The sequence below is a fragment of the Apodemus sylvaticus genome, chromosome 4 (genome assembly GCF_947179515.1).
Source record: "Apodemus sylvaticus chromosome 4, mApoSyl1.1, whole genome shotgun sequence".
NCBI classification, from domain to species: domain Eukaryota; kingdom Metazoa; phylum Chordata; class Mammalia; order Rodentia; family Muridae; genus Apodemus; species Apodemus sylvaticus.
Genome location: NC_067475.1, coordinates 1948613 through 1973957, shown reverse-complemented (window position 1 = coordinate 1973957; position 25345 = coordinate 1948613). Strand labels below are relative to the sequence as shown.

The 25345-nt window shown below is 38.5% G+C and overlaps 1 protein-coding gene across 1 annotated transcript in view; it reads right to left on the bottom strand.

Annotated features, from left to right (window-relative positions):
- Positions 1-25345, bottom strand: part of Lrrc7 (leucine rich repeat containing 7) — a 412448-nt gene that overhangs the window by 266032 nt on the left and 121071 nt on the right. The window contains exon 3 of the mRNA XM_052178844.1: positions 4822-4939. Coding sequence (XP_052034804.1) covers positions 4822-4939 — 118 coding nt within the window. The remainder of the gene's footprint in view (positions 1-4821; positions 4940-25345) is intronic.

The following is a 25345-nucleotide window of genomic DNA, read 5'->3' as shown; positions in this document are numbered from 1 at the left end:
TGGCATTTACATTTATATGTGTCTGTAACATTTAATTCACTTAAAAAGAATATATATATCTGCAATAAATGTTAACACTCCATCTTATCATAGACACATTATCTGGTATTCTTTTCTGCATAGTTAAATCTAGCTTAAAACTTAAAACTAAATAAGTGTTTTAGTACAGTTAAATCCTGACTGTTTTTTAAAGAAGGTACATACAAGTCCTGTTAGTACATAGAGGTCAAGCGTTCTGGAAAGGCTCAGTGCAGCAGTATAGGCAATACCAGAACAGGGAAGTGGGAAGGGGTAGATGGGGGAACACAGGGAGGGAAAAGGGCTTATGGAACTTTTGGGGAGTGGGGAGCCAGGAAAGGGGAAATCATTTGAAATGTAAATAAAAAAATATATCGAATAAAAAAATAGACTTAATTTAGAAATTCAGAATCTTCACAGAAACAATGACATTTGAATATTGAGTAGAGTGAGAGTGAGCCAGGTACAAGAGGCATGGAAAACGGTTTATGCAGAGGAAATAATATTTGAAAAGAGAAAGATCATGAATCTCTATTAAATGTCTGAGAAGCTTTCTAGTACCAAGACCAAAAAGAGAAAAAATGTCGTTTACCTGTGGTTAGATTGACACTTGAAATGAAAGTTTTATTAGGTCAGATATGAAGAGAGACTCTCAGCTTTGTGTTCAGGAGCCAACATTGTGTCCTAGATCCACAGAATCACCTTAAGTTAGAAAGAAACATAGCCCTGCTGGCAATTTAGGTGGGTGCTAAAGCTAACAAATGGGGAACCAGTTTGGCAGTGATTGGACAAGCACAAGCAGTTGGGGGTCTGTTGAAGTCTGGTACATACCAGACACAAGAGAGAACTGAACTATAGTTGTGGGAACTGAAAGAAGCAAACGGACTTTCCACAGACACAGGACATGGCAGCCTTGGCAATTTAATGGATAAGAAACTAGAAAACAAAACAAAACAAAAAAACAAACAAACAAAAATAGAAACTAGAAGTGAGAATAAATGTTTTCATCCTTTGCTTTAGTGGATACCATAAGCAGGGGCCTAGGAAATGAAGGATTTCAATGATGATGAGTTTGGTTTTGAATGTATTATGTTTGATACTGCAGGGCATCATGTACCTATGCCCAGCAGACAGATGGCTATGTTAGTGTGATGCTAAAGGGAGAGTCACAGCTTGACAGGTGGTAGTCATTACCCCAAAGAACATAGGTATTTAACATATTGCTTTGCAGCAGGTTACTCAGTGTGATTTTCAGTCTTTTTCTATCTTTTCCAGCAGTCAGTTAAACCACTTAGAAGTTCCCAGTGTGACAAGTGGGACTTTGTGAGGAGTATCTAATGTAATAACACATAATTAACATTGCATTTTTAATAGGATAAAATATTATTTACCTGTCAAAACTTACAATATGCCCTAAACATTGTTCTCATAGTTCCAAATAGAAAAGTGAACAAGATAGTTTCTGAATTCTAAGATCACATAATATACCATTTATTAAAAAAAATCAAATGGAAAAGTAATACCTGTCTAGCCTGTACAAAAGCCCTAGATTAGATCCCTAATGTTTTCCCCTGACTTGAAAAGGTTATGCAAGTTCAAAACAAAACCATCTGCTAGGCAAAAGTTACCACAGAATAGGCAACTATACAATGGAATAATTAATTTTCTTTTTGTAAATGGAAGGAAAATTTCAGAATTTGAAGTCTCCTCTGTGTATGTATGTAGTGTGTGTATATGAGTGTGCATGCATGTGTGCACACATATATGGGCATAAAGACACACTTGGATTTTTTAATAAACCAAAGGCTCTGTTGAGATTATAACATTCAGCCAGAGAGGGGAGAACCTGGGCTGAGGAAATTGTGTCATTACTACTATGACAGATATTGCAGTGACCAAGGGTGATGTTACAAGAAGTTGGCAGATTAGAGTCTACAACAGATGGTCCAAAGCAGCTTTAGACTTAAAGTGAATGTATTTATTAAAGGGTCTCTCAATCTAATCCAAGCACATTTCAGTCAAGTTTTTGCTCAGGTTGACGAGTCCTTACATGGGTCTGTCTAGAGATATCAATCGATATTCTCTCCCTGTGCCCCAGCTCTGCTGTAGTCTCTCCCCTTCCAGCAGGGCTATTTCAACTGCCAATTGTAATGCTGACTCTACTCATTTCAGACTTCTGTTCTTTCTTCACTTGACAGATTCTTGAAAGATTCATTAAGCTCTTTGAGTAACTGCCCAGGTCCCTGTCACAGACTGTGGGGACGGGACAGCCTGCAGCTATAATTTCCTGAAGGGCTGTTTGTGTGATTGCCAGCTGTGCTCTTCTCATTGTCACCTCATACTCTTGCAATCAAACATGTACCCTGTAGTGGCCTGACATCTCTTGCATGCCATTTTGTGCAAATATTTTCAGGCTATGGAGGTAAAAGTAAGTAATAGTTTCAAAGACTTCTAAAGATGCTCACAGACTTTCTTCTGGGATAAATAAGTGCAACTTGTAATTAGTGTAAAAACACCTCTGGGAATTATTATATTCTTTCAATAAGGTCACTTTTTAGGAACTTAAAATTTATATGTGGCAATATGTTATATTATCATCTTTAAAAATATGATAATTTTTTATTACTTGCATTGCCTACTAAATTTGCCCAAAGGCCAGATGTGGTGTTAGCCACATCATATTTCGTAGAATCATAAATAGAAAGTAGAATTTGGAATATAAGTGCATTTAAGCATTTTAATATCAGTAACACACAGCAAATGCCCCTCAATTTGTTATTTTAAAAACATTTATTTTAATTTTATTGTGTATGTATATCTGTGCAATTCTCACAGAAGCCAGATGAGGGTGTTGGATCCCTTGGACCTTTATTTAAAGGCAGTTGCGAGCTACCTGATGTGGCTGTTGGGAACTGAAATAAGATTTTCAGGAAGAACTGTATACTTTCTTAAATGCCACCTTTTCACCCCCAGTAAATATATTTCCACAAGAATAAAAGTGGATTGAGGAATATGAGGTCCCTATTCATGGGTCTAAGTCTGGTTGCTATTCAGGAGCACCTCTATAGTCTTTCTTGAATTGTCCTCATAGAAGATATCTCAGTGGCCAGTCAGCTTAGTGTGGAAGATTGTTAAAGGACCTGATTGCAAATGTATTATCTCTTTCAAGTTAAATATGGAACTTGATCCCCTTTCTATTAATACAACAGTCTTAAATAGTTCTGTGATTCTCTAATAATGCATGTAATTAAACACTACTCTGAGTAGTGTATTAGAGATTATTGGTTATTTGTGGGTATCTATCTTAGCTCTCCAGTGACACTACAAAGTTAATGACGACTCTCAACCACTCAATCGTGAATCAGTAAATATTTATTGAGATCCTATAATAACCACACATTATTGGGGATGGAAATAAAAAGCAACAATAAAGAATCTGAAACATCACTGAACTTAAGTGCTAGGAAGCGGATTGACTGCAGGTAATATATAATGTATATGGCATGTTACTTACATGTGTGGGAAAAGGGTGAAGTGGGATATGCTTATAGTGGATCTTACCATCAGAATCTGGTGTTTTAGATGAGAAGGTATAGGAAGGCTTATGAAGAGGACATTCAAGTAGTGCCAATGTCTGTAGAGAGTTCCCTTATGAAGCTGTCATAGAGCACCATGAGGCATCAAGGCATCTTAAAGATGTCGTATTTATATCTAAGAAATCTTTAAACAGAATATTTACCTAGACATCAAGACATCTGGCTCCCATTCATCTTGGTTTGGCTTGTTTACTACTCAGCAGGAAACATTCTCTAAGAATATTCACCCTCCTCCTAAAGATGGTCTTCAGGTTGAACATAGCTTTACACACAACTGTTTGCTCAGTTCTTCAGAGCTACTTGTTTAAATATCTAAATCATTTTCTAAGATGCAAGTTTTGTGAGGGAGGACTTGCTTTTTTTATGCCTGTCCCCTTGGCACCAACCATACTGGGTGGAGTTACCATAGTAATACTTGTATGGGACTATGGCACATTTTTCATTCAAGAACTTGATGGTGAGGCTGAGCTCTGCACCACAAATTACCTGGTCACAATCCTTTGAGATACTTAATTTATTTTAATAAAATAGGTAGCTGAAGTCATTTGGAAAGTAATAAGGGCCTACTGAATGAACTACGACACTTGAGATCATCTGAAGGCCCATCTTCTGGGAAACCTTCAGGGAAAATATCAACATAAAAATCAACATTAGCACCAGATCAAAAAATCACTATGTGCATGAATGTGGCTCAAAATACAACAGCTATGACTAAGCCTTGATGGCTTTTCAGGCTCTGCTCAAGTCATTTGGAATGTGTCAGTAGCCAAAACAGTAATGTCCCTCCTGCCATTGGATAGAGTTTGCAAGCTTGGCCAGGAGGAGAAAGCCAATAAGCATGATGAGTAAGTGAATGCTGTGCAGAGGTGAGTTCCCAGGGTGCAGTAAAGCTCAGAGGAGCAAATGGGAGGATTATTTCAAGGAAGTGAACAGAGTTCATTGATTAGATAATACTCTGAAAATGAGGATGAACCTAGGAGAGGATGCAAAACAGTTTAGAAAGTTAGAATGCATATCTGAGTCGAGCAAGGAATAAAAATCCAGGAAAGTCAGGTATAATGTGAGACGAAAAGGAGAAGTTTGAATTTGGGTATAGTTTATCTTTTGAAAGTAATAGAACTTTAATAAAATAAAAGAAGACCTTATCATTCACTAAGAAAATAGACATTTTCAGTAAAAAGATTTGAAGGTGTTTGGAGATTCTTACCGTTTTTACTGATGTCGAGTTCTTTCAGATTAACTAGGCTAGCAATGGAGGTTGGCAGACTTGAGAGGTCATTATCAGGAATGCTTAGTTTCCGTAGAGCTTGACAGTTGAACAATTGCTGTAATAGAAAAGAACCATACACTTGTTAGGTCACAGTGTGGTTAGACTCATTTTCTTGTAGAATTTGAACTCACTAGAAAATTTGAAGTTACCATTTTTATCAACATGACAGCAAAAGAACCATTGATTCACCCTTACTTTCTTCCATACCCAATTTGGAACAGCTGTTAGTGTCTGATTGTCCCCCCCCTTCCCCAATAGAGATATAAACAAAACAGAACAAAATAAAAATCCAGAGACAAAAGCCTTCAGGAGGTATCAATATTCTCAAAGCTAGGGACATCACCCAAGCTCTCTCTCTATTTTGTCATAGTATTAGATTTTAGAAAGTATTACTTCTATTTCTTCATTCTAAATAAATACTTGTATGTTGTAAAAAGCTGTAGCACATCAGACTATCACACTCACATTCTTTTGTGTCCCTTGCTGTGCCTCATAAATCACTAGTAAATGAAACATGTGATGAAAACTCAGTCAGACTCAAATTATAGTTCTATCAGTCTGAAGTACTGGGTTAGGGAGAACTACTGTGGGTTGAGATGTGTTTTGGAGGTGGCTTCTTGATTTACTCAAAGAGTCTAGTATGTAGTTAGGTCAACTTGCATTTTCAGGAAGACATCAATTTGGGTGAATTTATATGTGTTTCTAGTACCACACTGTCAAAAACAATAACTTTAATTTTTTTAAAGCTCTATTCAACTCATCTTGACTACCAAATGCACAAACAGTTGGAAGAACAATTTTTATTAATTTTCTTGTAGAATTATCTTAATGAGATCCTTTTCTGACATTTTTAATGCTGTTTTGCTGAACTTCCACAAAGGAAGTCTGGTAATCATGATTATGCAGTTGGCTAATGGTATATTTAACTACTGTTTCTTCCTACATGTAATTCCTTATTTATAGGAAAAAATGTAGCATATGGCTGTTATTTCTTAACTCATTGGCTTTTTAAAAAGGAGATCATATTGGATATCAGCCCTGTATCTGATGTAGGGTTGGTGAAGATCTTTTCCCAATTTGTTGGTTGCCGATTTGTCCTTATGATGGTGTCCTTTGCTTTACAGAAACTTTGTAATTTTATGAGGTCCCATTTGTCAATTCTTGGTCTTAGAGCGTAAGCTATTGGTGTTCTGTTCAGGAACATTCCCCCTGTACCGATGTCCTCAAGGGCCTTCCCAAGTTTCTTTTCTATTAGCTTCAGAGTGTCTGGATTTATGTGGAGGTCCTTCATCCATTTGTAGTTGAGCTTAGTATAAGGAGACAAGGATGGATCTATTCCCATTCTTCTGCATGCTGACCTCCAGTTGAACCAGCACCATTTGTTGAAAAGGCTATCTTTTTTCCATTGGATGTTTTCAGCCCCTTTGTTGAGGATCAAGTGGCCATAGGTGTGTGGGTTCATTTCTGGATCTTCAATCCTGTTCCATTGATCTGCCTGCCTGTCACTGTACCAATACCATAACCCTATTAAAAATTGGGGTACAAAGAAGAACGGATGAGTGGCCCCTTGTTCTGGAAAGACTCAGTGAAGCAGTATAGGGCAAAACCAGAATGGGGAAGTGGGAAGGGGTGGGTGGGAGGACAGGGGGAGAGAAGGGGGCTTATGGGACTTTCGGGGAGTGGGGGGCTAGAAAAGGGGAAATCGTTTGAAATGTAAATAAAAAATATATCGAAGAAAAAAAAAGGAAAAAAATGAAAAAAAATTGGGGTACAGAGTTAAACAAAGAATTCTCACCCGAAGAACTTCGGATGGCAGAGAAACATCTTAAAAAATGCTCAACTTCACTAGTCATCAGGGAAATGCAAATCAAAACAACCCTGAGATTTCACCTTACACCAGTCAGAATGGCTAAGATTAAAAACTCAGGAGACAGCATGTGTTGGCAAGGATGTGGAGAAAGAGGAACACTCCTCCACTGCTGGTGGGGTTGCAAAATAGTACAACCACTCTGGAAATCAGTCTTGTGGTTCCTCAGAAAAGTGGGCATGTCACTTCCAAAAGATCCTGCTATACCACTCCTGGGCATATACCCAGAGGATTCCCCAGCATGTAATAAGGATACATGTTCCACTATGTTCATAGCAGCCCTATTTATAATAGCCAGAAGCTGGAAAGAACCCAGGTATCCCTCAACAGAAGAATGGATGCAAAAAATGTGGTATATCTACACAATGGAGTACTATTCAGCCATTAGAAACAATGAATTCATGAAATTCTTAGGCAAATGGATGGAGCTGGAGAACATCATACTAAGTGAGGTAACCCAGACTCAAAAGGTGAATCATGGTATGCACTCACTAATAAGTGGATATTAGCCTGGAAAACTAGAATACCCAAAACATAATCCACACATCAAATGAGGTACAAGAAGAACGGAGGAGTGGCCCCTGGTTCTGGAAAGACTCAGTGTAGCAGTATAAGACAAAACCAGAACAGGGAAGTGGGAAGAGATGGGTGGGAGAGCAGAGGGAGGGAAGGGGGGGCTTATGTGACTTTCAGGGAGTGGGGGACCAGAAAAGTGGAAATCATTTGAAATGTAAATAAAAACTATATCGAATAAAATTAAAAAAATAAAAAAGAAAGGAGATCATATGACTTCTAACATAAGAGGAAGTATAAAGTATCTTACATTGAGTTAGTCATCTTGGGTTCCTTATAAAGATTATTTGCTACTTGATATAATGTCAGAGTTATTTTTCCACACCCTACATAGAAATGTACATCTTCTTAAAATAAAACTTTGATAAAAGATGCTTAATGGGTTCTTTGAAAGAGATTCCTTCTAACCAAATAAGAAAACACGTGGCTACACTCCTAGAAGTTATTCTCGACTGCCTTCCAGTCTATGCTATCTAGTAAGATGGTTATGTGCTATATGAATATGCAATGTGGTTAGTTACAGCTTCAGTCAATTATCTCATCATTGATTTGGGCAATAACCAATTTTTCTGCTGATCACTACAACCACTTTAAGGAATGTTAAAACTAATGCTTTTTTAAAATATAGTCTTTTAAAACTAACTTATCAAATGCATTCAAAATTTAGTAGAGTCTTAATATTCTTAATTTTGAATGAAGTGACATACAATTTTTTTGTTTGTTTTTATTTTTTTATTTTTTTGACTTTTTTATTTTTTTTATTTCATTCAATATATTTTTATTTACATTTCAAATGATTTCCCCTTTTCTGGTCCCCCACTCCCCAAAAGTCACATAAGCCCCCTTCCCTCCCCCTATTCTCGCACCCACCCTTTCCTACTTCCCTGTTCTGGTTTTGCCTTATACTACTACACTGAGTCTTTCCAGAACCAGGGGCCACACCTCCATTCTTCTTGTACCTCATTTGATGTGTGGATTATGTTTTGGGTATTCCAGTTTTCCAGGCTAATATCCACTTATTAGTGAGTGCATACCATGATTGATCTTTTGAGAGTGGGTTACCTCACTTAGTATGATGTTCTCCAGCTCCATCCATTTGCCTAAGAATTTCATGAATTCATTGTTTCTAATGGCTGAATAGTACTCCATTGTGTAGATATACCACATTTTTTTGCATCCATTCTTCTGTTGAGGGATACCTGGGTTCTTTCCAGCTTCTGGCTATTATAAATAGGGCTGCTATGAACATAGTGGAGCATATATCCTTATTACATGCTGTGGAATCCTCTGGGTATATGCCCAGGAGTGGTATAGCAGGATCTTTCTGAAGTGACATGCCCAGTTATCTGAGGAACCGCCAGACTAAATTTCCAGAGTGGTTGTACCAATTTGCAACCCCACCAGAGTGGAGGAGTGTTCCTCTTTCTTCACATCCTCGCCAACACCTGCTGTCTTCTGAGTTTTTAATCTTAGCCATTCTGACTGGTGTAAGGTGAAATCTCAGGGTTGTTTTGATTTGCATTTCCCTAATGACTAGTGAAGTTGAGCATTTTTTAAGATGTTTCTCTGCCATCCGAAGTTCTTCAGGTGAGAATTCTTTGTTTAACTCTGTACCCCATTTTTTAATAGGGTTATTTGGTTTTCTGGGGTCTAAATTCTTGAGTTCTTTGTATATATTGGATATTAGCCCTCTCTCTGATATAGGGTTGGTGAAGATCTTTTCCCAATTTGTTGGTTGCTGATTTGTCCTTTTGATGGTGTCCTTTGCTTTACAGAAACTTTGTAATTTTATGAGGTCCCATTTGTCAATTCTTGATCTTAGAGCATAAGCTATTTGTGTTCTGTTCAGGAACATTCCCCCTGTACTGATGTCCTCAAGGGTCTTCCCCAGTTTCTTTTCTATTAGCTTCAAAGTGTCTGGCTTTATGTGGAGGTCCTTCATCCATTTGGAGTTGAGCTTAATCCAAGGAGACAAGGATGGATCAATTTGCATTCTCCTGCATGCTGACCTCCAGTTGAACCAGCACCATTTGTTGAAAAGGCTATCTTTTTTCCATTGGATGTTTTCAGCCCCTTTGTTGAGGATCAAGTGGCCATAGGTGTGTGGGTTCATTTCTGGATCTTCAATCCTGCTCCATTGATCTGCCTGCCTGTCACTGTACCAATACCATGCAGTTTTTAACACTATTGCTCAGTAGTATTGCTTGAGGTCAGGGATAATGATTCCTCCAGAATTTCTTTTGTTGTTGAGAATAGTTTTAGCTATCCTGGGTTTTTTGTTGTTCCAGATGAATTTGAGAATTGCTCTTTCTAACTCTATGAAGAATTGAGTTGGGATTTTGATGGGTATTGCATTGAATCTGTATATTGCTTTTGGCAAAATGACCATTTTAACTATATTAATCCTGCTGATCCATGAGCATGGGATGTTTTTCCATTTTTTGAGGTCTTCTTCCATTTCCTTCTTCAGAGTCTTGTCATATAGATCTTACAAATGTTTGGTAAGAGTCACCCCAAGGTACTTTATACTGTTTTTGGCTATTGTGTAGTTCCCTAATTTCTTTTTCAGCCTGCTTATCCTTTGAGTATAGAAAGGCTACTGATTTGCTTGAGTTGATTTTATAGCCAGCCACTTTGCTGAAGTTGTTGATCAGCTGTAGGAGTTCTCTAGTGGAGTTTTTTTGGTCACTTAGGTAGACTATCATATCATCTGCAAATAATGATAGTTTGACTTCTTCCTTTCCAATTTGTATCCCTTTGACCTCTTTATGTTGTCTAATTGCCAGAGCTAGTACCTCAAGTACAATATTGAAAAGATAAGGAGAAAGGGGGCAGCCCTGTCTAGTCCCTGATTTTAGTGGGATTACTTCAAGTTTCTCTCCATTTAGTTTGATGCTGGCTATCGGTTTGCTGTATATTGCTTTTACTATGTTTAGGTATGGGCCTCGAATTCCTGTTCCTTCCAAGACTTTAAGCATGAAAGAATGCTGAATTTTGTCAAATGCTTTTTCAGCATCCAATGAAATGACCATGTGGTTTTTTTTTCTTTGAGTTTGTTTATGTAGTGGATTCGTTGATGGATTTCCTTATATTGAACCAACCCTGCATCCCTGGAATAAAGTCTACTTGATCATGGTGGATGATCGTTTTGATGTGTTCTTGGATTTGGTTGGCAAGAATTTTATTGAGTATTTTTGCATCGATGTTCATAAGGGAAATTGGCCTGAAGTTCTCTTCCTTTGTTGGATCTATGTGTGGTTTTGGTATCAGCGTAATTGTGGCTTCATAGAAGGAATTGGGTAGTGTTCCTTCTGTTTCTATTTTGTGGAATAGTTTAAAGAGTATTGGTGTTAGGTCTTCTTTGGAGGTCTGATAGAATTCTGTACTCACACCATCTGGTCCCGTGCTTTTTTTGGTTGGAAGGCTTTCTATGACCCCTTCTATTTCTTTAGGGGCTATGGGACTGTTTAGATGATCTATTTGGTCCTGATTTAATTTTGGTATTTGGTATCTGTCTAGGAAATTGTCCATTTCCTCAAGATTCTCCAGTTGTGTCCTTTTGTAGTAGGATCTGATGATTTTTTGAATTTCCTCAGTTTCTGCTGTTATGTCTCCCTTTTCATTTCTAATTTTGTTAATTTGGAGACTTTCTCTGTGCCCTTTGGTCAGTCTGGCTAAGGGTCTATCTATCTTGTTGATTTTCTCAAAAAAACAGCTCCTGGATTACTTGATTCTTTGTCTGGTTCTCTTTGTTTCCACTTGACTGATTTCAGCCCTGAGTTTGATGATTTCCTGTCTTCTACTCCTCCTGGGTGAATTGGCTTCTTTTTTTTTTTATTCGATATAATTTATTTACATTTCAAATGATTTCCCCTTTTCTAGCCCCCCCCCCACTCCCCGAAAGTCCCGTAAGCCCCCTTCTCTTCCCCTGTCCTCCCTCCCACCCCTTCCCACTTCCCCATTCTGGTTTTGCCGAATACTGTTTCACTGAGTCTTTCCAGAACCAGGGGCCACTCCTCCTTTCTTCTTGTATCTCATTTGATGTGTGGATTATGTTTTGGGTATTCCAGTTTACTAGGTTAATAACCACTTATTAGTGAGTGCATACCATGATTCACCTTTTGAGTCTGGGTTACCTCACTTAGTATGATGTTCTCTAGCTCCATCCATTTGCCTAAGAATTTCATGAATTCATTGTTTCTAATGGCTGAATAGTACTCCATTGTGTAGATATACCACATTTTTTGCATCCACTCTTCTGTTGAGGGATACCTGGGTTCTTTCCAGCATCTGGCAATTATAAATAGGGCTGCTATGAACATAGTAGAGCATGTATCCTTATTACATGGTGGGGAATCCTCTGGATATATGCCCAGGAGTGGTATAGCAGGATCTTCTGGAAGTGAGGTGCCCAGTTTTCGGAGGAACCGCCAGACTGATTTCCAGAGTGGTTGTACCAATTTGCAACCCCACCAGCAGTGGAGGAGTGTTCCTCTTTCTCCACATCCTCTCCAACACCTGCTGTCTCCTGAATTTTTAATCTTAGCCATTCTGACTGGTGTAAGATGAAATCTTAGGGTTGTTTTGATTTGCATTTCCCTAATGACTAATGAAGTTGAGCATTTTTTTAAGATGCTTCTCTGCCATCCGAAGTTCTTCAGGTGAGAATTCTTTGTTTAACTCTGTACCCCATTTTTTAATAGGGTTGTTTGGTTTTCTGGAGTCTAACTTCTTGAGTTCTTTATATATATTGGATATTAGCCCTCTATCTGATGTAGGATTGGTGAAGATCTTTTCCCAATTTGTTGGTTGCCGATTTGTTCTCTTGATGGTGTCCTTTGCCTTACAGAAACTTTGTAATTTTATGAGGTCCCATTTGTCAATTCTTGCTCTTAGAGCATACGCTATTGGTGTTCTGTTCAGAAACTTTCTCCCTGTACCGATGTCCTCAAGGGCCTTCCCCAGTTTCTTTTCTATTAGCTTCAGAGTGTCTGGCTTTATGTGGAGGTCCTTGATCCATTTGGATTTGAGCTTAGTACAAGGAGACAAGGATGGATCAATTCGCATTCTTCTGCATGCTGACCTCCAGTTGAACTAGCACCATTTGTTGAAAAGGCTATCTTTTTTCCATTGGATGTTTTCAGCCTCTTTGTCGAGGATCAAGTGGCCATAGGTGTGTGGGTTCCTTTCTGGATCTTCAATCCTGTTCCATTGATCCTCCTGCCTGTCACTGTACCAATACCATGCAGTTTTTAACACTATTGCTCTGTAGTATTGCTTGAGGTCAGGGATACTGATTCCCCCAGATTTCCTTTTGTTGCTGAGAATAGTTTTAGCTATCCTGGGTTTTTTGTTGTTCCAGATGAATTTGATAATTGCTCTTTCTAACTCTGTGAAGAATTGAGTTGGGATTTTGATGGGTATTGCATTGAATCTGTATAGTGCTTTAGGCAAAATGGCCATTTTAACTATATTGATTCTACCGATCCATGAGCATGGGAGGTTTTCCCATTTTTTGAGGTCTTCTTCCATTTCCTTCTTCAGAGTCTTGAAGTTCTTGTCATACAGATCTTTCACATGTTTGGTAAGAGTCACCCCAAGATACTTTATACTGTTTGTGGCTATTGTGAAGGGGGTCATTTCCCTAATTTCTTTCTCAGCCTGCTTATCCTTTGAGTATAGGAAGGCTTTGTTCCAGGGCTTTCACGTGTGTCATTAAGCTGCTAGTGTATGCACTCTCCCTTTTCTTTTTGGAGGCACTCAGGGCTATGAGTTTTCCTCTTAGCACTGCTTTCATTGTGTCCCAAAGACTTGGGTATGTTGTGCCTTCATTTTCATTAAATTCTAAAAAGTCTCTGATTTCTTTTTTTTATTTCCTCTTTGGCCAAAGTGTCATTGAGTAGATTATTGTTCAGCCTCCATGTGTATGTGGGCTTTCTGTTGTTTTTGTTGCCATTGAAGACCACTCTTACTCCATAGTGATCCGATAGGAGGCATGGGATTAGTTTGATCTTCTTATATTTGTTGAGCTCTGTCTTGTGGTCGATTTTGGAGAAGGTACCATGGGGTGCTGAGAAAAAGTTATATTCTTTTGCTTTAGGGTGAAATGTTCTATAAATATCAGTCAAGTCCAATTGGTCCAAAGCTTCAATTAGTTTTATTGTGTCCCTGTTTAGTTTCTGTTTTCCTGATCGGTCCATTGAGGAGAGTGGATTGTTGCAGTCATCCACAATTATTGTGTTAGGTGCAATGTGTGCTTTGAGTTTTAGTAAAGTTTCTCTTATGAATGAGGGTGCCTTTGCATTTGGCGCATAGATGTTCAGATTTGAAAGTTCTTCTGGATTTTTCCTTTGACCAGCAAGAAGTTTCCTTCTGTATCTTTTTTGATGACTTTAGGTTGAAAGTCAATTTTATCTGATATTAGATTGGCTATTCCTGGTCGTATCCTGAGACCATTGGCTTGTAAAATTGTCTTCCAGCCTTTTACTCTAAGGTAGTTTTTGTCTTTGACATTGAAGTGTGTTTCTTGTATGCAGCAACATTTAGGGTCCTGTTTCCTTATCCAGTCTGTTAGTCTATGTCTTTTTATTGGGGAGTTGAGTCTATTGATGTTAAGAGATATTAAGGAATAGTGATTATTACTTCCTGTCATTTTCGATGTTATTTTTATATTTGAGTGGTTATCTTCTTTGGGTTTGATGAAAGAAGGTAACTATCTTGCTTTTTCCAGGGTGTCGTTTCCCTCCTTGTATTGGAGTTATCCTCCTATTATTCTTTGTAGAGCTGGGTTTATAGAAAGATATTGTGTAAATTTGGTTTTGTCATGGAATATCTTGGTTTCTCCATCTATTGTGAGTCAGAGTTTTGCTGGGTATAGTTGTCTTGGCTGACATTTGTGTTCTCTTAGAATCTATATGAGATCTGCCCAGGATCTTCTAGCTTTCATGGTCTCTGGTGAGAAGTCTGGTGTGATTCTGATAGGCCTTCCTTTATATGTTACTTGGCCTTTTTCTCTTTCTTTTTTTAGTACATTTCAATGCCTTTAATATTCTTTCTTTGTTTAGTACATTTGGGGTTTTGATTATTATGTGACGAGAGTTATTTCTGTTCAGGTCCAGTCTGTTTGGACATCTGTATGCTTCTTGTATATTCATGGGCATCTCTCTCTTTAAGTTGGGAAAGTTTTCTTCCATAATTTTGTTGAAGATATTTGCTGGCCCTTTCAGCTGTAAATCTTCACTCTCATCTATACCTATAATCCTTAGGTTTTTGTCTTCTCATTGTGTCCTGGATTTCTTGGATGTTCTGGGATACAAGCTTTTTGCATTTTGCATTTTCTTTGACTCTTGAGTCAATGGTTTCTATGGTATCTTCAGCATCTGAGATTTTTTTCTTCCATCTCTTGTATTCTGTTGTTGATAGTTGCATCTATGGCCCCTGATTTCTTCTGAAGGTTTTCTATCTCCAAAGTTGTCTCTCTTTGTGATTTCTTAGTTGTTTCTACTTCTGATTTTAGATCCTATATGGTTTTGCTTAGCTCCTTCACTTGCTTGTTTGTGTTTTCCTGTAATTCTTTAAGAGATTTTTGTGTTTCCTCTTTCATGACTTCTGCTGTTTGACTCACTTTCTCCTGCATTTCTTTAATTTTGTGTGTGTGTGTGTGTGTGTGTGTGTGCTTCTTTATTGGCTTCAATCTCTTGAGAGCCTTATTCTCCTGAATTTCTTTAAGTGATTTTTGTGTTTCCATTATACGGGTTTCTAGCTTATTCATGTTCCCCTGTATTTCTTTAAGAGATTCATTTATGTCCTTTTTGTGTTCTTCTAGCAGCATCATGAACCATGATTTTAAATCCAAATATTGTTTTTCTGGTGTGTTTGTGTAATCAGGACTTGCTGATGTTGGAAAGTTTGGTTCAGAAGCTGCCATATTGCCTAGGTTTCTGTTAGTAGCGTTCCTGCGTTTGCCCTTTGCCATCTTGTTATTTCTGGCATTAGTTGGTCTTGTCTCTGGCTGGTATTTGTGCCTCCTGTGAGGCTATATGGCTATTTCTACAACACTGGATGGATGGGTTTCCCCTGTTACAGATTGCTAATATGCTGCCCTCCTCTTGGGTGTCCCTGCAGCCCTAGCGTGCCTTGCCCCAGGTTGTCTGTGTGAACCAGGGGGTGCCCGTTTTCTCCTTCAGCAAGTGCTGATGGTCTATGCTGCTGCGGGACCTTTTCCGAGTGCTGGTCACTCTGCTGGGCAGCCTATCTCCCAACTGGGTTGGTGCACACAAGGCTAGCCTAGCTGCTGAGGCCCTGAGTCTAGGCAAAAGCCTGGCAGGCTAAGGCCTAAGCAAAGTTCCCCTTGGACTATGACTGTTAATTGGTTCTGTCTGGTGGCCAGGATGGCAGAGTGCGCATACTCCCTAAAAGTGCCGGGAGAGTCTGCTAGGCTAACAACCTCCTGGCCGGGTTTGCACACAGATGGCCCACCAAGCAGCCCAGGGCCTGGGGGCAGTCCAACGCCCATCGGGCTTAGACTCCCTCGATTTTGGCCTTGGGTTATATTTGTGTACCTCAGTCTGTCTGATTTCTCTGGCGCCCAGGATCTAAGATGGCGGAGAGTCTCTCCAAATTTTTAAAAAGGAAAATCCCTTACATGTTCTACTAGGGAGAATCTAAGTCAGAGTGAGCACATCAGTATCTGGTCAACTTTGACTCTTATTGCAGTGTTATCTTTGAACCCAGCTGTTTTCTTGTCTGTAGAGTAGGGATACTAAGCCATACAACATGAGACTTGAGAGAGTAAAATGTGTTAATATAGGCTATCAAAAAGATACACAGTTTTCCTTTACTAACATCTTTGATATTTGGAATGTATATTACAATCAAGAGTAAGTTGGTTTTAAAACTTTTTATTGGTTATTTGTGAGTTTCATATCATGCACCCCAGTCCCACTCATCTCCCTCTCCCCTCATATCTGCCCTCTACCCTTGCAGCCTCTCCCAATGTAGAAAAATCTCATGGATGCTGTAGTTTTGTCATAGTGTGTCCCACAATATAACCTATATAACCTTTGTCCATGCTTCTTTGCTTGCAAATGCTTATTTCAATGTCTTGGTCTAGTACAAAGCCTCTGGCTTCTAATATTCTATCAATACTGAAACTTTGAATATCCTGTTGTTGTCCTGTGTCATAGAGACATTGTAGGTTAGTACCAATTCATGTACTCTAGCAGTTTATCCAGAGGGTAGATGTTGGTGTGGGCCAATTTAATTCCTAGGATCTGGGCCTGAGATGTATCTGAGCTCGTCAGCCTGCCAGCTCTCCTAATCTTATCTCCTCTGGAGGGATCACCTGCAACCATAGCCATCTATACTGTATTGCCCAGGTGAGGTGCAGGGCCCACTCTCCTGAGTGTTGCAACTGGTGAAGGACATGGCAAGTTCTCCCACTCTCATAATCCTGGGCCAGTTCTCATACCTGCCATAGGTGGTAAGGGGTGAGGGAGAAGAGAGAATAAGTTATCTTTAAGGATTCCCCCCACCCAATATTCATGCACTAATGATTTATCTCTTAATAACAGTCTGGTGAATAAATCACCTGTGATCTATCATATCCAAAAAGTTGGGTGACCATTTGCTATTAAAAGTACATTAATATACAACAATATGATGGCCTGTTTGTTACTTTTCTAAACAAAGCAGTCTGTTTGGAGGCAGAATCTTGATCAGCTTGCCTGGGTATCACACATTTCTCCTTCCCATGTACCACAGGATGCTTTCCTGTCCACAATTTATGCTGATTCAATAATTTTGAGAGTGCAGATAATTAAAGGGAAAATGAGAAGAGTATGAAACTCTTGCTGAGACAGGCAGTTTTGGACAGGAAGCTTCAGAGAGTAAACAGTCTCAGTGGAGTACATGTTTCCTAGATCTAGTTTCTTATCTGAGTGAACTTCTTCCCCTGAGCCATTCCCGCTACAAAGCTAAGAGCCCTTGCAATGCCTTCTCAAGATTCAAGCTTTGAGTAAAAAATGAGGTGGGATCATTATAGAAAAGCTGTATTCTTCAAAATAGGGGAAATAAGAAACCGCAAATAGCTAATCACGGTCAGACTGTTAACTACACGGGTATCCTAATTTTGATTTGCTAATATCTCACATTTTAAAAGCAATAGAAATGTTTTTAATATGAAGATGCATTTGTGCTAGAGTGCCATATTTCTCTAGCTAAGGAAGCAATTTAATGCTGAAGAGATTTGTTTCAGAAGCATATGTAACTTAAATTATTGACTCTGTAAGAAGCTTTTAGAACTGAAGTACAATTACTTAAACATCTTAAGTATTACAAAAGATACAAAAGCTTAATAAAAATTATTTGAGGCTAAAAGGTATATTCTATTGTGTGGGTCTCTGCAAACTCCATGGACAGTAATGATGCATGATCCAAAAAGGAAATCCTGTTCAACATGAAATTTGTAGTGTGTGTTGGTTCAAATGTCTAGAGTGTGACTCTGGGATGTTTATCTTAACTCTAGGAAAATTTTGGAAAAAGTTACTCAATGACAATGAACTCAATCCCATGTCTACAACAAAACTTAAGAAATGTTTACATTGAAACTCTTTACAAAATACATATGGCTTTTCCCATAAAGATGGGTTCTAGTGATTGAGAAACAGTACTCAATATAAGAAAGGATCTAGGGAGAATGAGATAAATATAAATGTTTGAGGGAGTCAGGTATGGCCTGGCCTATAAATAGCTCAAAGGTCATCTAGGCTATTATAAAGTACATGTGACATCCCCCATAAGATTGGGTTCTACTAACTAAGAAATGATGCTCAAGATAAAAATCTAGTGAGGAATAGTCTAGGATAAAGATAATAATCTGGGGGAGTTAGGTATGTCCTGGCCCTATAGAAACACAGGATACCAGGCTATTAATTATATCCATTCCCAGCCTTCTGGGCAGAAAACAGGTTATGCATCTCTCCCTTAAAGAGACAACCCTGAATCTTTACCATTCCTTGTTTCCCTAGTGCTTATACATGAGCATAAAGACCTCCTGCCTTCTACATTCTATAAAGTATAGTTTCACTTATTAAGTCCTAGGACACTATTTACTTGTGCCTCTTACAAACTAGACCTATGTGGCTGTGAGTACAAGGGACATTATTTGATATATGAAGAGCTATCTCCTTGGAATCCAGACTCTGTGATTGAATACTCTGCCACACAAGTAAACGGCCCATGTACAACTGTTCTTAGTCAAGTGGACATCAGACTATAAGTGCAGGGAGCCATGAAGTAAGAAGACATCCCATGGAATCCAGAGTTTGTGCTTCAATACTCAGACACACATGTAAGTGCCCTGTGTAAATCTGTACTGGGTATCAGAAATACATCCGCAGGGCATCTAATTGGGTAGGGACAGAACATCAGCAACTCACATAGGCCTCTCCAAAAGGGGCGATGAAGAGAAGAAATCTTCGAGGAATCTACTTGAGAGTGTCAGAGGGGTCTGAGGAGCAGCCATGGCTATGCTTCTCTCTGTGTTATTTCAAACTAGTTTCAGACATTCATTTGATAATATGAGGGGATCCAGTTATTGGAGAGAGTGCCCTGAGTCTGTATTAAAGGTACATGTGTTGGAGATACGTTGAATGTTGGTATTGCCTTCAAGAGCTAAACTGAAGCAAACACTAATTGACTCTGACCCCAGGAATTAGACAGAATATTATTTGGTGGATGCCATGCAGGAGATGCTATAGTGATGGAGACAACCCATTATTTTGCACAACTGTGATGGATGTGCCTCAGAGAAGCACAGTCCCAGGGACTTTTGGTAATTATGCTTCTTGCTGTTGCTGTTTCTTTTTATGCTTGTCATTGCTATATCCCTCCTGTATCTACTGCTGTGTGAATGGGCATGAGGAGACCCTCAGTGCTTATAGTATGGTATAATTGCTTCTTGTGAGACAGCTCACTCTGCTGGGTATTTTTCTTGCAGATCAATACAAAGATGAACTTTCATAAAATAATATTTAGGTGAATTAACAATTTTACAGAATTTCTGATTTGATTTAAATTTTTAGAAAGTTAAGTAGTTGATAGGGAGTTTAAGGAGATGGTTTGTTTTGCCAAAAATATATAATAAAGCTAGAAGTAAGAGAAGAATGTGCCCCCTCTCTTGTAAAATAGTGAGGGCACAATAGGCTAGAAAAGGCGTGCGGTGAGCTTTTGTGTGTTACAAGCACATAGTTGTTCTTGGAAGAGAAAAATAGGATTGGGACAAGTTAATAATAGAAAATATTCATTCTAGGTCAGGTCTGAGTTTTTAGATCTTATTCCTAAGGATGTGTCCATAGTTATTGGTGTGTACCATGAAGAGACAGGGATATGAATAGTAAATAACTCTATTATGAGTATAAGAATAGAAAATAGATGATTATCCAGTTTAGCTGATCAAGACCTCAATAATAAGATGTAAGATAGATGATTTGTTTCTTGATAAATATAAATTGTCATCAGTTAAGCATAATAAAAAACTTGCTACTATAGACTTGAATTACTTAAATTTTGTTAATCAGTGTCAAAAGAAATACTGCTTTGGGGTTTACAATGAACTCGTGGAGAAAGATGGGGAATGTTTAGTTAGGTATGAGTTTTAAAGAAAGAATATGTAATTAGTAATCCTTTTGTAATTTCCTTTTGTTTAAATATTTTAATCTGTTCTTGACAAATAAGTTCTTATGGTGATTGTTTTTGGAGAAAATGTAATTTGTAGCAGCTATGGGCTAGTCTTTTTCCTTACAGAGAGAATTTTTGTCTTAGGCGATCTAAAAAGGCTAAGAGAAAAAATAAAGTTGTTGAAACTTGTTTACAGGAGCATTGCTTCATCTACCAAATACATGTATATATGTATATATGAATGAGCTTTGTTCCACCCACCAAATGTGTATGTGCACATATGTAAAATGGTTGAAACCTTGCTTTTTCCATTCTCTCTCTCTCTCTCTCTCTCTCTCTCTCTCTCTCTCTCTCTCTCTCTCTCTGTGTGTGTGTGTTTCCTCACTTTTTACTGGGCCTAAAGAATCAAGACTTGTTCCCTCAGAGAAAAGTCTGCCTAGTGATCAATCTCGGACTATGTATACCTTGTGACAGTTTACCTGTTATGTGAAAGCTGGCTGTCAACAATTATTAGCCAATAACATTCTTATATTCATGGGATAATTACAAATTTGGGAAATTACAGTGAAATAAGCTGTTAGAAATGCTAAAGAAAATAAAAAATCTGCAAAGTGAATTGTTATTAAGTTATGTTTAGATAACTAAGGCAGGATCTGAAAGTATGACAATGAAATAATATATTATTAAAGAGAAATCAGTGAAGAAGATTAAAAGAGATTAAAGTCAGATGCAGAAAGTAGTAGTAGATCAGATATTATGGAGAAATAAGATCAATGTGCCAAGAAAGATATCAGGCAATCAGGAATATTCCTAAAGGACATAGGGGAGAGAATTAGAAGATTTTCTTAGAACACAAGAGAAAGTTAGTACAGAGAAAAATGATAGGGTTCATAAAGGGTGTTATAAAGGCAAACTTTACTAATCTACAGGAGGCACAATCTCAAAAAATTCTGAACAGGAAAAAAAATCCTCACACAGATTCATATGAAACTGTACAGTGCATGGACCAGAGCATCTAAAAGATGCCAGGAGGAAAGATTTCCTTCAAAAGTCATGTGGTGGCTGGAGGGACTAGTGCTAGGAGCCCATGACACTGTGGTTGTCAACACTTATAGACCATGCTTCAAAACCATAAAAGAAGACTTGGTAGTTCTCAACAGATGAAAGCAATAAATGTTGGAGGCAATGTGGTTGCTAAACAACATGATTAGATTGATGCTTACTGTGGACACGTATTGAATTATCTCGCAGTAACTCCGGACTTGGATAAACATTGTCTCAATTAAAAACAAAAAAGTAATTAAGGAAAACAGAGATGAGTTCCCAACAACAATTAGAGTAGGGATTCTCTAGATATTAGTCTTTCAAGAACCAATAATAATCTTATGCTGACATTTTTTTTTAAACAAAAAGTACATAACAGCATCATTTCAGAGACAGATCAAGTGAGTTCTTTACCAAGAGTTGCAGACTAAAGCCATCATTAGAAGACATCTTTAAGTACAATAGAAAATGACTCTAGAAGTGATGTCAGAGTGGAATTAAAGACTAAATAAATTTGTTAAAATATCAAAAAGAAAGTATTGGTAAATCTAAATAGTCACTGGCTCTATAAAGCAACAGAAAAGTATTAATTATTGGCTTAATAATCAGGGCAGAAGCAAAAGTCTGAAAAAATGAGAGTGTCTCTGTCAAGAGGGAGATGATTAGATTAAAAAGTCTTCTAATTAACCTTGCAGATGTATCTCTAGTGAAATCCCTGAGTGTTCACCATATGATACTTCTTAAAATGCAGCATGGTCTCTTGATCATAAGCTGTAGATGGTTCTCTGTTCTTCAGGCAAAAAGGCAGAGTCTCCATTGTGGCCTTTGAGACCCTCATCTCTGCATTTCCTCATCCTATCACATCCTCCATCTCCCATGCCTTCTCTAACCTGCATAGGCTCTTCTGCCTACCACTCATGTTCCAGTCTCCAGCTCAAGCTGTTTCCTCTCCTGCTCTACCCCACATCCTTCTCATCAGTATATACACTCTGCATGTGTCCTGTCCTTGAGGTCCTGGCACTGACATTCATGTGTGTGTGAAGGCTGTTTGGAAGACTTTTGCTGGTCCAGTACCTGTGACAGTGTGTCATGCAAGTTCTAGTTTATTTTATCTTCTTAGTGAGAAGGTATTTCTGCAAAAATATAATGAGAAAGAATAATATAGCACACAAGGAGCCCCATTTCGTGAATACCTGCCTACATAAGGGCAAATCACCAAGCTTCACTGTAAAAATATAGTATATTCTTTTAAAAGTAATGGAAACAAGTCATTCTTAACTCATTTTGTAGGGGAGAACACAGCTTTTTATGGCATATAATTAACAAGGATCAGAGCCAACATTCAGATACACATCTGTACCCAGCTGTGTACTAAGCTGTGTTCAAAGCAGCACACTCCCCATTCTGTGAAGTATGATCTGGATAGTTAACTATGACATCTGACAAGAGTGAGGAAGAAGAGTGAGCAGGACTAGGAGCACCAGTGAGCCATCTCTGAATGGCAGATAGAAAGCTCACTGATGACTTTACAGGAGTAAATATGCAGCTGGAGAGGCATATGAGTGTGCTGGATAAACATTAGTATTCTTTGTACTGGTATTATATACATCCAGGCTTGGAGATTCATGGCTACTATAGTAACATCATGACATGCATGTAAAATGATTGTATGCCAAAACATTGTTTCCTAGGGTGAAGGTAAGAAAATAACTGTTTAACTCTCCACTACAACTGGGAGTATTTTTTATATGGGGACATTTTTCCTGGAAAGTTTCATGTAATTTCATAAATGTTGAACAAAAGGTCTGTGGGTGCTTATGAAGAAGGTTCTGGAAGAAAGACTAAAGTCCAGTGAACTGATATATCTGAATTGTTGATTTAGAAATTCCTTCTTGAATCCTGTTTTCAAATGTTCAACCAGTGACATTCCCAACTTGGTTGGAAAGCTTTCAAAGAAACAACTACTTTGTGTACATTACAGGAAAATGTAAAAATCTTTAGTTCAATACAAATATGAATAATTATTTAGGAAAACAGTAATTCAGAAATAATAGGGTAAAATAGTTTTATATTTGCATTTTGTGAAATTGTAAGCTTCCAAATAATACCTCCTTTTCCTTCGTTTTGTCCTTTTTACCCTTTCTTTCCTTTCCCTCCTTTCTTCCTAGATTGCTGGTGTTCAGCTTATGCCTCTTTAATGGTTATCTAGTGTCAGTACTCAAGAGAGATAACTAACAATCCCCTTCCTCAAGTATTCAGTCATCTATAAAGAGAAATAGCATATAAACCTAACTAAATAGGGTGCCAGAAAAGGCACCTATTTTCAGAGGACATCAGATGAAACACTTCTGGGTATTCCTAACTTAAAGACCCTATGCCCACCTTAATGCTTATTAGCAGTGAGCTTATTCATTTATTTATCCCAGTTTCTGTTTGTGAAAAGAACTACTCCTGTGATCAGAAATGGGCTGATGGGAAATGAAAACATGTGTGTTAGAGCCCATGTAAGGTGCTGTGTACGTTGGTAAGGAGAGAGTCCATTTAAAGGAGAACCGTTGACTGAGAATCACATAAGGGAAGATTTTATATTCAAAACACAATTCACATATCAAATGATGTCCAAGAAGGAGGAAGAACAAAGTATGGATACTTCTAGTCCTTAGAAGGAGGAACAAAATACCCAGAGAAGGAGATACAGAGACAAAGTGTGGAGCAGAGTCTGAGGGAAAGACCATCCAGAGACTGCCCCACCTAGTGATCCATCCCATATATAGTTACAAAACCCAGACACTATTGTGGATGCCTGTACAGAGCCATATTGGGGCAGTCATGCACTGGGTCAGAGTTTGACTTTGGTCAAGGTTAACTTCTCCCAGATAGCCAGGATCCTGCTCCACCTAGGGCAGAGTGCTCAAAGTAAAGGTTAAGTTCATTGTTCCTCCAGGTCTAGGAATTCCTGAATTAAGCAGGTGACCCACCCAGCTGCCGGAGCAGTCAAGACGAGGACCTCCAAGAGAAGCTAGACAACTTCCACTGGAACTCAGCCTGGAGTCTGGGGGGAAGGGTTTGCCCAAACTGTTAAAAGGTCTGGCGCCATTAAAGTTTCTGGCTTTGATCAGTGAATATTGTCTTAGCCATACTTCTTTTCGCCCCTCTTCCCTATTTATTCCTCAGCTTCTGTTCCAGAAACCCACTTCGTAATAGCTGCAGGCAGCTATGGAACCCTACAGATGCCCACAAGTGCTTGCTGACAGGAGCCAGATATAGCTGTCATCTGGGAGGTTCTGCTAGTGCATGACAAACACAGAAGGGGAAAACTCTCAGCCAGCTATTGAACTGAGCACAGGGTCCCCAATGGATGAGATAGAGAAAGGACCAAAGGAGTTGAAGGGGTTTGCAGCACCATAGGAGGAACAACAATATGAGTCACCAAGTACTCCCAGAGCTCCCAGGGACAAAACCATCAACCAAAGTATGCACTTGGAGTTACTCATGGCACCAGACATATCGGTAGCAGAGGATGATCTTGTTGGACAGCAAATGTTGGAGAGGCCCTTGGTCTTGGAAAGACTTGATACTGTAGTGTAGAGTAATACCAGGACAGGGAAGCAGGGATGGGTATATTGGGGAAGGGGAGATGGCTTATAGGATTTTCGGGGGAGAGAGGAACCAGGAAAGGGGACAACATTTGAAGTGTAAATAAAGAATATACCTAATTAAAATTTTTTAAATAAAAAATAAAAAAACCCAAAAAGAATCCGAGGGTCTCTTGCAATGAGTGGGGCATAAATGTGGCAGATGTGAGACTCAGCAAGGCCAGACAGGATTAGGTAAGATTCCAGCTATAGGAAAAGACAGCAGTTTGGCTCTCCCTCCTATAATTGGCAATATTGAATGGGCTATAAGGAAGGAATTTCTCTTATGTCTTTCAGAAAGATTGCAACAAAAAATTCCTAGGCATTTCATCTTATGAAATGATAAACACTGTGGGTGTTCTTTCTAAACTACAGATCTTTCAGCAACAATTTGTGCAAAGATGTTGGGTCGTTTTTCCTTTCAGAACAGCAGGGTGATTTTTAGCATTTGTCACAGTCCACAAAGGGGGTATATCCTGATAACTAGAATAACAGCTGTTGCTTTGAAGATAGAAGGTATATTTCCAGACTTAGGCTATTCAATAATAGTATACATTTAAATTTTAAAGGTAAAATATTTAACTTACATGTGTATAATTACTTGGCAGTATCAAGCTAATATATTCAGGAGAAAAACAGAAACAATTATTGAGTAGAAAATAAT